This window comes from Emys orbicularis, chromosome 1 (genome assembly GCF_028017835.1).
Source record: "Emys orbicularis isolate rEmyOrb1 chromosome 1, rEmyOrb1.hap1, whole genome shotgun sequence".
Taxonomy (NCBI): Eukaryota; Metazoa; Chordata; order Testudines; family Emydidae; genus Emys; species Emys orbicularis.
Genome location: NC_088683.1, coordinates 225,110,418 through 225,125,522, shown reverse-complemented (window position 1 = coordinate 225,125,522; position 15,105 = coordinate 225,110,418). Strand labels below are relative to the sequence as shown.

The 15,105-nt window shown below is 41.0% G+C and overlaps 1 protein-coding gene across 1 annotated transcript; it reads right to left on the bottom strand.

Annotated features, from left to right (window-relative positions):
- Nucleotides 1–2,939: 2,939 nt before the first annotated feature.
- On the bottom strand, nt 2,940–6,470 carry LOC135895225 (uncharacterized; the record flags this gene model as incomplete). Its single annotated transcript, XM_065423304.1, has 3 exons — nt 6,419–6,470; nt 4,710–5,821; nt 2,940–4,121 (listed from the first exon to the last, which is right to left on the bottom strand). Coding segments are annotated over exons 1-3 (2,346 nt in total), but the record flags the coding sequence as incomplete, so codon positions are not given.
- Between the last annotated feature and the right edge of the window lie 8,635 nt (nt 6,471–15,105).

Sequence of the window (15,105 nt, the reverse complement as noted above, 5' to 3'; positions counted from 1 at the left end):
TGGGAGCAGAAACAATACAGCATGACCAGACATGCAACACAGAGAACAATTAACAAATATTCAATGTGATCGGTTCAGAAAGAAATAGTAGAATTCAAATGATTGACTGAATCTATCACAAACATTTATAAATTCTGAGACAAAAACAAAAAACAAACCTCCATTAAAACGGAATTAAGGTTGAGCGTATACACCAGTAATTTAACGGTTAAAAGCATTATAGGGATGCTGTAGATATCCAAGATAAAGCATTACAAACCTTGGAAATTCAGTTACAGCTACTCTTAAAAGCAACCCAAACATGTTAAGGTAAAAAAAAAAAAACACAGTTAAGAACATAAGAACATAAGAAAGGCCGTACTGGGTCAGACCAAAGGTCCATCTAGCCCAGTATCTGTCTACCGACAGTGGCCAATGCCAGGTGCCCCAGAGGGAGTGAACCTAACAGGCAATGATCAAGTGATCTCTCTCCTGCCATCCATCTCCATCCTCTGACGAACAGAGGCTAGGGACACCATTCTTACCCATCCTGGCTAATAGCCATTTATGGACTTAGCCACCATGAATTTATCCAGTCCCCTTTTAAACATTGTTATAGTCCTAGCCTTCACAACCTCCTCAGGTAAGGAGTTCCACAAGTTGACTGTGCGCTGCGTGAAGAGGTAGTCAAACAACCTTAACTCTGCCCCATAGTGATGCAATGCAATAACCATATAATTACACTTACGATATTTTAGTGGGATCAGATTAAATTCTTTTTAAAAATCACCCTCCCTCATTTTTCCCCTCCCTCCTGGCATCCCTACAGAGTAGAGTGAGGCTACAGCTGCAAATAGTTGTGAGCATAATTTTTCAGGCACAACATAGGTCATAACCTGATTTAAGTGTTATGTCAAGTAAACAGCTAAATAACCTTGAACCTGCAAAATGTGGGCACAAAAATAGAGGCTGCAATTTAAAAATCTATTCCTTCATGCAAAACCAGGCCTGATTTTGATCTCTCTTGCCATATGCAGGTTTTATACAAGTGTAACTTCATTGACCTCAGAGGAGCAGCTCCACACTTGCATCAGTGTAAATGAAATCAGAATCAGGTCCAAAGTCTGATATATGTTCAAATATTTGATTGATTCCATAAGTATTACAGCTCACTGGGTCTCATTCCAAAAAGTACCTGTCTCACTCTTGGCCACTGGCAGTGACTTTTGAAAACAAGCTTCACTTTTTATGACTGGTTCACAAAGGCAACAAAGCAGCCAACATCAAAGCACAGCTGACCTCCCATGGTCTGTCCCCTGGTTTTATGATCACTGCAGTGGGGAGCCAATGCTGTAAAACCAACATGAGGTAGCAATTTAAGATAGGTGCCCTATTTTAAAGATTCCAGTACAGGCAAAGAGAAGGATTTTCTTAAGAATGATGATTGTAATAAGTGTACTGGCAGAGATTTGCAAAGTCCACACCAGTAGGACACTCACATGGAATGCCATAAGATTCTTTAATGGAAATATACAGTCTGCTGCAAATTTTACTAGAGATCATTACGTGCTTGTGTAGAACCACAAAAAGGCCATCGACTCTTCCTACCTAGTGAAAAGGAGCTGCTGACAGGACATTCCCTGTGAGAAATCCTCACTTTGGGAATTCACTCCCTAATATGTTGGTCCACCGGATCCCAGATTTATTAACCTTCTGGGCATGCTGCAGAGTGAAGCTTTAAAGCCATTGAGGAAAGCCAGGGCTGAAGCAGATACACCTTTACCCCGATATAACGCGACCCAATATAACATGAATTCGGATATAACGCGGAAAAGCAGTGCTCCGAAGGGGCGGGGCTGCGCACTCCAGCGGATCAAAGCAAGTTCGATATAACACTGTTTCACCTATAATGCGGTAAGATTTTTTGGCTCCCGAGGACAGCGTTATATCGGGGTAGAGATGTACTTTTAAAGGCAGTCCTTTGTTTATTTACTTTGTGATTTTTGGTTTATTGACAACACTGTATAATGTTAAGAAATATTTTAAACACTTTGAGCCAAAGGAAAGTAAAAGTCATTCCTATCCTGTGGAGCCCATCTGTTGTAAGAGACCCATGAGTGAATGAGGTATGGGCTCTTTAGTTACCCTGCCTCATTGATATTACAAAATAAATACAAATTTTAGCAGAAGCAGTTATACTGCCAGCTCAGGCACTGTATTTGTTAATACAAGGAAGCCTCCATTACCTTAGTACTTCACAATCTTTAATGTATTTATCATCACAACACCCCTGTGAGGTGGAGGAATACTGTTCCCCCAATTTTACAGATTGGGAACTGATGCACACAGAGGCTAAACAACTTCCCCACAGTCACGCAGGAAGTCTGTGATAGAACAAAGACTTGAACACAGGTCTCCCAGTACCCAGGCTAGTATTCTAATCATTGGAAGATTCTTCCTCTCATTATGGTCTAAAAGTAGGAGGGGCAGAATGGGAAGAATATTTTTACATTACTGACACCAGTGCAGCAGAAATCTTGGTAGTCCATTGAGCCGATGATGACAAATCTGTGCAGATCATCAGTTGTTGGTCTTATGGTGTGCCCTCTGATGGCTATACAAGCCAATTCTAGAGGTGCACATTTTGCTGCAGATGGTGCATGGGAAGTTCGCGGTCAGTGGATTGTGCGCTGCTGATGCTCTGTGACGTCGTTCGCGTGCCTCTTGTAGACGCCGGCAGCAGTCTTCCTCAAAGGCGATGCAGGTATTTCTCTGACTGTTGCACGCCACTGTGTTCTGTCACTGGCGGCTTCCTCAAGGTCCCTAGGTTTGATACTGCTGTACTGCAGATTGGCTTTGATGGTGTCCTTGTAACATTTCCGTGGACGACCTATATGCCGGATGCCCTGGGAGAGCTCACCATACAGAAGCTGGCGGAGGATTCTGTTGGCATCCATGCGGCTGACATGACCGGTCCAACGTAGCTGTGACTTCATGATCATCATTTCGATGCTTGTCATCTGGGCTCTCTCGAGGACGTCGAGATTGGGCACTTTGTCTTGCCAGCGGATCTTCATGATGTTACGGAGGCAGCGCATGTGAAATGCTTCGAACTGCTTGATGTGATGCCTATATAGTGTCCATGTTTTGCACCTGTACAAAAGAGATGAAAGAATAACAGCTCTGTACACAAGCAGTTTTGTTGACATCCGGATGTTATGGTGATTTAAAACTTTGACACGCAGACAGCCAGGTGCCTGGCTTGCATTGGATATTCGTGCATTGATCTCATTATCCAGTGATCCATCACTGGATATGACACTACCCAGATATTTAAAGTTCTCCACTACTTTCAGCTGAGTGCCGTCGATGGAGATACTCGGGACAGAAGCATTTGATCCAGGTGCAGATTGATGGAGAACTTCTGTCTTTCCGAGGCTGATAGTTAGTCCAAAAAGTTGCGAGGCCTCAGCAAACTTGTTGACAATGTGCTGAAGGTCATTTTCAGTGTGAGCCATGAGGGCACAGTTGTCAGCAAAGAGTGCCTCAAGAAGGAGTTTCTGCACTGTCTTAGTCTTTGCATTCAGGTGACGGAGGTCAAAAAGTGAACCATCGTGCCGGTATTTCACGTATATACCTTGGTCCAGATCTTTCACTGCATGGTTAAGGACACATGCAAAGAACAGGTTAAATAGGACAGGAGCGAGAACACATCCTTGTTTCACGCCGTTGGTGATGTTAAAGGGGGCTGATGTGGCTCCATCAGACAATACTTCACCTGTCATGCTGTCATGAAAAAGGCGTATAATCTGGACAAATTTTCTTGGGCAGCCAAGTCGTGTTAGAATGGTCCAAAGGGCTTCCCTGTTGACGGTATCAAACGCCTTTGTCAGATCTATGAAGACAGCACACAGGTGCATGTTCTGTTCAATGCACTTCTCTTGTATTTGTCTGACAGCAAACACCATGTCGACTGTGCTCCGGCCAGGTCGAAAACCACATTGACTTTCAGGTAGATTTGCCTCGGAAATACTGGCTATTAGGCAGTTCAAGATGATGCGGGCGATGATCTTCCCTCCAACAGAGAGGAGGGATATGCCTCTATAGTTTCCACATGCTGCTTTGCTGCCTTTGTTCTTGAAAAGAGAGACAATAGTAGCATCGTGAAGGTCCTGTGGTATGTTTTCATCCTCCCAGATGTTGATGATCACGCTGTGGAATGCTGCTAGTGCTGCTGGACCTGCTGCTTTATATATCTCTGCTGGTATCCCATCTTTTCCAGGAGCTTTCCCTGAACTCATCTGGCTAACAGCTTTCTTAATCTCATCTATAGTGGGCGGAAAGTCAAGATCTGTCAGAGCAGGTTGTTGTGGAATTTCATTAAGGACATTATTATTCACGGTTGATGGTCTATTGAGAAGGTTGCTAAAGTGTTCTCGCCATCTTTCGTTGATGCCTTCTTTATCTTTAATCAGCATTGTGTTGTCTAATGAGAGCAATGGGGTGGTCCTTGGTTTAAAGGGTCCATAGACAGTCTTAATAGCACTGAAGAACATCTTTAAGTTGTGGGTCTCAGCATAGTGATCAATTTCTTTGGCTTTGCTCTCCCACCAGTTGTCTTGTATCTGACGGAGGTCTTTCTGTGTTTTGCTCTGAAGGTACTTGAAATGGTCCCGTTTAGAGACTGAGGAGGGGTCATTCTGCCATTCGATAAAGGCTTTTCTCTTTACTTCCAGTGCTGAGCATATTTCTTCTTGGTTCTCATCAAACCAATCCTGATTTGTTCTTTTCTTTGGTCGAAGAGATGTTATTGCTGTGTCAGTCACTATCTGCTTGAACTGGTCCCACTTTGTGGTTACAGTACCGATCAGTTGTCCGTGGGATGTCAATTTGTCATCAAGACTCTTCTGGAATTTGTTGAAATATTGAGCATCCTTCAGTTTGGCTATATTGAAAGCAGGTCGCACATGCTTAGGGTGTTTGTGCCGAGAAGGAACGATGTAGAGTTGAAGAGACGTCCTGACTAATCTGTGATCTGTCCAGCACTCTGCGCCTCGTATTACTCTGGTAATCAGTACGTCTCGGATGTCTCGCCTTCTAACAATGGCATAATCTATCAGATGCCACTGTTTGGACCTAGGGTGCATCCACGTTGTTTTGTATTTGTCCGCTTGTCGGAACAGAGTGTTGGTAATGGTCAGGTCATTTTCAGAACAAAGACTCAAAAGGAGTAGTCCATTACTGTTCCTTTTGCCTACACCATGTGGCCCGATTACTCCTTTCCAGTTCTCGCTGTCAGCCCCGACTCGGGCATTGAAATCTCCAAGTAGGAGTAGTTTATCTGTTACAGGTGTGGCCTTGATCAGTCTGTCGAGATCTTCATAGAATTGTTCCTTTGAGTTGTCAGAGCATGTTAAAGTGGGTGCATATGCACTGATGATGGTGACATGATGTTTGGCATTTAGTGGGAAGCGTAGCTTCAGCAATCTTTCATTGATACCTACTGGAAGATCTGGGAGTTGATGCATCAATAAGGTTTTTATTGCCAGACCAACTCCGTGTATTCTGTCCTCTGTCTCAGTCTTACCCTTCCAGAAGAAGGTATAACCACCTCCTGGTTCACTCAAGAAACCTTCCCCAGGCAATCTTGTTTCACTTAATGCCGCTATATCGATGTTGTAGCGGACTAGTTCTCGAGCAATGAGGGCTGTCCTTCTCTCAGGTCTTGCAACAGCTTCTCGATCCATGAGGGTACGAACATTCCGTACACCAATTGTAAGTTTTCTCAAATTTTTCTTTTGGTTTCGGCCGCAGATTGGGTTAAACTGCCAGCCGCGGCTTGCTGGCCAGTTGTTGTAGGGCAGGCAATTTTTAGGCCACCTTTTCTAGGCCCCTCCCTTACTAGGGTGAACAGTGCTGTCCTGAAGAGGACTGCTCAGACGCCTGGGATGCTGCCGGGCAACTCTGCTGCCCCAAGTACAGAGCTGGACGACCACCTATCCACAGGCCGCCTGCATGCAGGATTGGGACTACGACTCCCAGTGGTAACCTCCATCTGTCGCTTTGCCCCTCCCCCATTGCCGCAGGACTTGGGTAGTATGATGATGATGTTTGGTGATTTGCACAGGACCTGTGCGTGAAAGCTTTTTAAGTGGTAGAGCCGTTGCACGGGAGCAATCCCACTCTCTCGACCTTAGAAGCCAGACACCAATGGTACGAAAAATCGTCACAACTGGTAACTTCTTTGGTTGCAGTGGATGGCCTTGACGTCTTTCGTGCCTCGTCAAGTCCGTCGCTTTCCACAAAGCGTTGCAGAACCGCCTTCTTGGCCGTTGGATCTTAGTGATCTCTTTCGCCCAGTCCGCCGGAGCTGACGTCGCATGCGGGGTAGGCATATCCCAAATTCACTGAGGGTTTGAGTCCCATCAGTTACACCCACCTGGTTTGGCCGGCCTGTCGAAGCCGTTGCCCGGGGTATGGCCGCTGCGCATGCTGCAGCTACTTGGAGCCACAGGTGAGAGCTGAGTGACAGGTGGGGACCAAAGTGGACGGACTACCCCCAAAGGGTACGACAAGTCCCCCCATCAGAGGTACTACCCCTCCCTGGCCACCCCATACACCCTGCAGCAGAAATATTGTCCAAATAAATGTACATCTGACATAGTGTGTTTGCTTGGAAGTTAACAGCTGAGCTGATATGCCACCATATCCTCACATGTCATTTCTAACCAAGCCCCTTGACATAGCCTGTTCTTCACATTAATGCCAGTTGCTGTGGCATGATGTCTCTCTCAAGCAGACTGTTTGTTTCAATTCATATTATTTCGTACCGCTTTAGTTTATTGTCTCAGTTTAAATCTCCATTCAAATGAGCGTGTTGGGGGGAGAAACACAAATGCTTATTCACCAAGCGGTTTCCTTAGGTTCTTAGAAGTCTAATTATGATATGAAAAATGATTTCCAACTTTGCAGATGATACTAAGCTGGAAAAGAATAAAAGCAAATGAGGAATAATTAGGTAGTGCAGCCAGATATAAAAGCATTTAAATCATTTTATATTCTTGGAATAATAGATAGCAAAATGCAGGGCTGCACAAATAAATTGAGAATAATTAGCCTTACCTCACAGAATGAAAACCTGGAATCTGTATAAAAAGGAAAAGGGGCTACAGCACACTGGGCAAAGTGAAAGTTAGACCGGGCTACTAAAAAATGTGAGTAAGGGTATCTTACTTTGTAAATGGTCTCTGACTTCAATGCGCCTCCACCTGGAGTAAGATACCACTTTGTGTGAGCATGTGTATTACAAAGGGAAAGGTTAAACATTATATAGTCTAAGAAGGAAAATTATTTGCATCACCGTAGAACCTAGGAACCCTTGTCGTGGACCAGGACTCCATTGTGCTAGGTGCTGTACAAACTCAGAACAAAAAAAAAATCCCTGCCCCAAAAAGCTTACAATCTAAGGCTGTCTACTCTACAGTTTATGTCGGCATAATTTATGTTGCTCGGCAGTGTGAATAAACCACCTTGCTGAGCAATATAAGTTATGTCAACATAAGCGCTTGTGTGCACAGCATTATGTTGGAAGGAGAACTTCTCACACAGACATAGCTTCTACCGCTCACAGAGGATAGAGCATCTTCATCAGATGTGCTGCAGCACTGTACGTGTAAACTTGGCCTAAGTATAGGACAACAGTCAATAGATGGATAGAGACAGACAGAGCAGTACAACAAAATAATGGCTTGACTTGGCTTCTATTACCTAGAAGTTTAGAATGCACATTTTTTCCCCCTATGATTTTTCTCCCCATTAACTAGAGTTTAATGTATCTCACTATACCATCTCCATTCTTAAGTTAATGCAAGTGAATTGAAAGTTGAGGGGGAATGCTCTCCCCTTTCTGCATATGTCAGTGCATTAACTAACACCAATATTAATTGGAGGTACCTGTGCATTTTTCAAACGCAAACCCGACTTACAGAAATCCAGACTTACGGAAAAAGTCCCGTAAGCTTTTTTTTTTTGGCGCATAATTGTCGGAGATACGTTCCCGACTTACGCAAAATTCGACTTGCGCAAGGCGTTCCGGAACGGAACATTTGCGTAAGTCAGGGAACTTCTGTATAAGCCTTTACACATTTACAGGAGAGGTGGAAGAGATTCTGAATTTCAAACTTTTCAGCTGCCTTCCTTCTCAGAGGGCTGTGGTTTTGGGTATGAAGTATTCCTTTAAATTTGGAGTTGTCTCTGCTTAAAGGGAAGGTGGAGGAAAACAGGTGAGCACATAGAACATTAATGACAGAATTAAAGCCATTGTGTGGGACCCTCAATGTTGCCAAACACAGAATGTTGTTTTTTAAACAAACAAACAAACAAAACCACTCTCTCTAAAAGAATGAGCTTTTAAAAAAAATCGTCCAGTTTTACTACCAAATCTATAATCGTTCCTACTTTTACAATTGGGTCAGCATGGGCAGACCTGTGTGCCTTCACAGAGCCCTATCGCGCTCCCTGTTGGGTACAAAGATTGATTTGTACAAACCTGAGTCTTTACTTTGTGAAAACATCACAGTTGCAGCTGAAGCTCTTATTAATACTAGGGTTGTCAAAGGATTAAAAAAATAATTGCAATTAAACACGAGATTAAAAAAACAGTTGTGATTAATTGCAGTTTTAATCACACTGTTAAACAATGATAGAATACCAATTCAAATTTATTATAAATATTTTTGGATATTTTTCTATATTTTCAAATATATTTATTTTAATTACAACACAATACAAAGTACAGTGCTCACTTTATATTATATTTTATTACAAATATTTGCACTGTAAAAAAGATTTTTTTAAAAGTAAAATGTACAAGTCAAAGGGTGGAGGGGCATACGAATGTTTAGCACATCTGGCACATAAATACCTTGCAACGCTGCCTACAACAGTGCCATGGCAAATGCCTGTTCTCACTTTCAGGAGACACTTAAATAAGAAGCGGGCAGCATTATTTCCTATAAATGTAAACAAACTTGTTTGTCCTAGCGATTGGCTGAGTAAGAAGTAGGACTGAGTGGACTTGTAGGCTCTAAAGTTTTACATACTTTTGTTTTTGAGTGCAGTTATGTAAAAAAAATAATTCTACATTTGTAAGTTACACTTTCACAATAAAGAGATTGCACTACAGTACCTGTATGAGGTGAATTGAGAAATATTATTTGTCTATCTTTTTTACAGTGCAAATACTTGTAATAAAAATAGTTATATAAAGTGAGCACTGTACACTTTGTATTGTGTTGTAATTGAAATCAATATATTTGAAAATGTAGAAAAACATCCAAAAATATTTACAATAAATTTAAATTGGTATTCTATTATTAACAGTGCAATTAATCATGACTTTAATTTAATCAATTTGTTCTGCATTAATCACTTAAATTAACTGTGATTAATTGACCGCCCTAATTAATGCACATTTTTTTCTTGAAATCCTTAGTTCGGAGTGGGCCTGCATATATGAATTACTAGTCATCTTCCAAAATATAGTATATGAAAAGAGTTCCAAGCTTTCTACATACAGTAAATATTTCAGCATGAAATGTTTGCTCAATTTATGGCAGAGCACACACCATTCTTCTACATGGCAATATTTTATTTGTTTATTTCATTCAACATTTAAGTTTGGTTCTGCTAACCAATGAATTAATTCTAGTTCACAAACACTTTTACATTGCTGTAATATTAATAATATAGTGCTGTGCTATAAGATATTGTTTTCAGGCTGTCATAGTTAACTTTGGTAATATCTCCTTCCAGTAGAAGCCAGAAGCACTAACAAAAGTCAGCTTATTGGTATATGAGATCCATATATTAAAAGGTAATTTATCAGATTTTCTGATCAAGTGTGTCATTTTAGAACTACACTCAGGTGAATTGGGCCCATCCTGTTTTTGCAGGCAATGGACTCTAGACACAGCCTGTGTAAATTAAAGGATTGTGGCTCCGGGTGTCTTCGGCAGCACTGAAGCTTCATCGCCGAAATGCCGCCGAGGAAGACCCGCGGAGTGAGTGAAGGCCCCACCGCCGAGGTGCCACCGAAGACCCGGAGTGCCGCCCCGTCAATAAAAACGCCGCAGCCGGTGGCACCTTTTTTTCCCCCGCTCCCCCTGTTCCCTCCACCTGCCTACGCCCCTGGGCCCATATCCCTATTTCATGCAAGTCTCTGGTTCAGAATCAGCAGTAAGTTTATGTAACATCCTTCACTTAGGGAGAGATGATTTTAATGTTTTGGCACAAGGGATCTTGACCTTGTGACAGGGTGGCATGGGAGACAGTGTAAAGGTGCACGCTGGGAAGATTGACAGATAGATAAAGACTGGGATCACTGGCAGATTGGAAGTGAAAATCAACAACTTGGTAGAATATAAGAGATTATAGGTACACTTAACACAAGTGCTTAACTTTACGTCCCATTGGCTTCAAGTGTTCACAGGATCAGAGCCTTAGTTTCCATCTGAAGCTTTAAACTTACTGTCTACCATGCTCAGCAGTGATATCTCCTTATGATTTAAGAGCACTATACAACAGATAAAAATGAGTGAGAATGACAAGGTGAGATTTAGAGAGACAAGGTGGGTGAGGTAATATCTTTTACTGGATCAGCTTCTGGCAGCAGGACAAGCTTTTGAGTTTACACATTGCTCTTCAGGTCACAACAACAATTTGTAATACACTTCACTCAACTTATTGATCTAGGTCTCTATGCAAAATCTGTTACATTAAGAGCACAATTAAGATAGCAGTTTAAACGGTAATGTCATACACTGCTTGCCTGGGATGCCATACAAAAGTAAAATGCTTTGGGGAAAGTTGAGACATTAAAAATACTGATCCAAATTACGTAACGGTAAAAAGAACACACACTTCCAACTTTTTTGCTTTTTAGTGAAACATTAATCACAGAACATTGTCAATAGCACTATCAGTCCCTCGAGTTTGACTCAGTAATACATCATGGAAAATAAATATGGTTCTCCATTGTTATTAAGGAGATTGTGAAATCAAACCTACAAGGATTATTCTTTGTTTGGAACTTTCCTGCATACTGTATGTATGTATTATAATAGTGGGAAATTTTAGAATAGTCCCACTAACTGCACCTAGAGAAATAAATTATGTCATTCTGATATTTTTGCATGCACTTATGAATCTCTAGACAGCACAAAATTTAAAAGCACAAAACAATAATTGTAAACCTATCAAAGGTATTAAAAGAACAAACAACTCTAGAAAAACCTCAACCCCAGTACTGCAATTTTTTTTACACGTAGGACTTTTGGAAGATTTTACAGTACTTTTAGAACATTAAGAACATATTTTAAAAACTTAAGTTAACGCTATGTCTAAGCAACCATTGCAAAAGTATGGAAGTGAACCATGAAGACGAGGGAGATAAATATTCCAGAGTTCTTAAATATACTCATAAAATACTGCATTCCATATTCCAAAAATAACCTTAACTCTGGCTCTGTAGCCTCAACTCAGCTTTTATAGTTTACTGTTATTGTTTTTAGACTGTAATGTTTGTTGGTATGCATACACAGTAGCACCCTTAACTTAAAGTAGCAAAGTTGTTAATTTTTTTTTTTTTTTTTTTAAATATAAACTAGTGAGGAGCAAGTGCCTCCTGTTTCCTCACTTCTCCTGTACAGTACAGTGAAGGAGCTCCAAAGGGTACCCTGTTCCCCCAGCACATTCCTCTCCTGACCCTCAACAAACACACATATAGAACCAGACCCCATTTGCTCAACAGAAGTACACCAATTCCCCTGCCAGGAGGGATTTCCACAACCACACAGGAGGGGACAGGATTTACTTCACTGAGAAAATCTAAATCAGATACAATACTAAAAATGTGAATTCACTGATAAAATATCTTCCTAATGCATTATTTATAGAAAATGTTCTCTCTCTCACTGTAATTTATTAGACAGAATGAATGTCCCTTTTCAAGGTCAAATTCTGCAAATTTGCAGCCCAAAACTCCTCTGCAAGTTGTTTGCAAAATCACCATAAATCTGATTATCCGTTGGTGAAAGGATGAGTCCTACAACATGTACTTTTGGATATGCTTTGAGGCCTACACCCAACAAAGCATTTAAGCATACACTTAACTGGAAGCATGTGAGTAGTTCCATGCTTTGCTGGACTGAGGCCTTACTCCCCAAGGTTTCAGATGTTTTACAGTAGTACCTTAAAATATTACTCCTCTTTCTACAACCCATTCCCCACAGCAACCCTACTACTAACCTTATAACTCCTTCTCCTAAACATAATATAAACATTTCATTATCCCTTGTTCAATAGCTCTGTTGTCTAGCGCACACATTCTTCTGCACTCTAATACTGGAAGTCATACTTTCAGTGGAGCAAGTTTTCTTTGTTTTGAGGAGGGAAAAAAGAAATCTTTTTGGGGGGAAACACCTCTAACAAGCATTCTCCAATAAAATCAAACTATTTCTCAGAACACTGTTATTGGTAAAATGTCTGAGGCCTTAGCTGAAATGGTTTGTGATTGTGTTTCCAGCAACTACTCTTGAGGATGGTAGTTAAATTCCCAGAGATACTAGTCAGGTCAAGAATTGCAGCTGCTCTAATAATCAGCCCATGAAGATTTCTTTTTCAGAGCAGATGCTCCCAAAAGAGCAAACTCTCACAAATGGTATTTGTGAGGAGCATACGCAGCACTGGAAACTACAGCAGTATATTCCCATCAGAGTTCATGAGAATTAAGCACATGCTCTAAATTAAGCAGATGTTGAAGTGATTTCTTAAATCAGGGACATATAGCACTGTACCATGGGTGCTAATGCTACATTTCAGCATTTGTTCAAGCTGTGGATTTTTACTTATATGTGCCCTTCAAAAGGAACATGGAAGTAAACAAAGCCCATGTGGAAAAGTAAAATCTAGGGAAATAGGTCCTGATTCAGAAAGGTTATGCAGGAGGTCAAGACAGATAGTATAGGAACTACAAAATCATAATAGAATAGCACTCATGACTGAATACAGGGATGTGCTGTTTAGAAATAAGGGTAAAGGTGTAGGTTAGCATTGTACATCAATGAAGCAGTATACTGTAAATAAATACAAAGTGATAGTATGGACAGAATCTGTTTGGGTCAAAATAACTTTGGGGAAGGATTATAAAAGAGGTTCTGCTGGGATAATAGTAGGGGTCTGCTACAGACCCTTGGGTCAGATTCAAATATGGATAGTGATCTTTTTAATATTACTAGAGGGACAAACACTTTTGGGAATAGTGGGAGAATAACCTCCTGGGTACAGGTTAGAGAATAAATGCTACTAATACTAGTAGGGCCCACTTATTCCTGGATGTGATAGATAACTGTTTTCTTCATCGAATCACCACTGAACCAACCAGAAGTGATGCAATTTTAGACTTGGTTTTGGTAAGCAGTGAGTACCTCATAGAAGAGCTGATTCTAGGAAATAATCTTGGATCAAGCAATCACAAGTTGATTCAGTTTAAATTGGATGGAAGAATGATCAACACCAAGTCATCAACTCTGGTTTTTGATTTCAAAAGGTCAGAACTAGAGAAATTAAGGGAACTAGAAAAATAAGTCAATTGCACTAAAGAGCTCCAGGATTTAGGAGGCTTGGAATTTCTTCACATCAACTATACAAAACTATCTGAAATTTGCACCCCAAGCAAGGGGAAAAACTGGTAGGGAAAGGCTCGGCAACCCAGCTGGATGAATAACCACCTCAAAAAGATTATTAGGAGTAAGCAGAGAGCCTATAGGGAATGGGAAAAGGGTTGAGAAAAAAAAGCTACATTGTGTAGGTTAGAAAATGTAGGCATAAAGTGAGAATTGCTAAAAGTGAAGCTGAATTAGCTCTTGCCAAGAAAATTGAAATAAATTATATTTAGTTATATAAATAAAAAGAGAATATGGAAGGATTTGGTTGGGCCTCCAGGCAGCATGGATGGGAAGAAGATTAAAGATAATCTCAATATGGGCCAAAAGCTAAATGAATACTTGGCCTCAGTTTTCAATAAGTATAATATGGAGTGTGTGCACGAATGCAAAGTGGCTGAAGGAAATGACAAGGAGTACTTGTGGCACCTTAGAGATTAACAAATTCATTTAAACAAGGACTCTTCGTTGTTTTTGCTGATACAGACTAACACGTCTACCACTCTGAAACCTGAAGGAAATGAGTGTCTAGAAATGGAAGTCACCACATCTGAGGTGGGGGGAAAAAATGTAAAGAAATTAATGTGCTCAGATCTGGGGGAATGGATAATTTCCATCCCAGAATACTAAAAGAACTGGACATAAAATTGCTAGTCCAGTAGCAAGGATTTTTAATGAATCTATTTATGGGTAGTATCATATGACTGGAGAATAGCTAGGGATCCGGGCAATTACAGAGCTGTTAGTCTGACCTCACTACTATGCAAGGCTTTGGAACAAATTGCAAAGGAAAGAATAATTAGATTCATAGAGATAAATGGTAAAGGGGATTAAATGCAACATGGGTTTACCAAAGGTAGATCATGCCAGACTAACCTGATTTCTTTCTTTGACAATATAACTGGTTTTTTTTAGATAAGGGAAGCGCAGTAGATCTAGCACACCTCGACTTTAGTAAAGCATTTGACGCGATAGCACATGGAAAATTATTAGTTAAATTAGGGAAGACGGGGATCCGTACAAGCATTATAACATGGATAAGGAACTCGCTAATGGGGAGAAGGCAACAGGTTCTGCTGAAAGGTGAATTAGGGAGGTTATTAATGGAGTTTGTTTACATATGCACGGCTGCCTGCAGCTCCCAGTGGCCGCGGTTCACCGTTCCCGTATTAATGTTATTGTACATGGCACATGTAACACCTCATTTGAAATACTGTGTACAATTCTGGTCACCCATGTTCAAGAAAGATTAATGTAAACTGCAATAGGTGTAGGGAAGAGCTACTGGGATGATTAGGGGAACGAAGGGCCTATCTTATGAGAGGAGTCTGAAAGAGCTTGGCTTGTTTAGTCTGGCAAAAAGAAGGCTGAGACGGATATAATTCCTCTCTATAAATACAGTAGG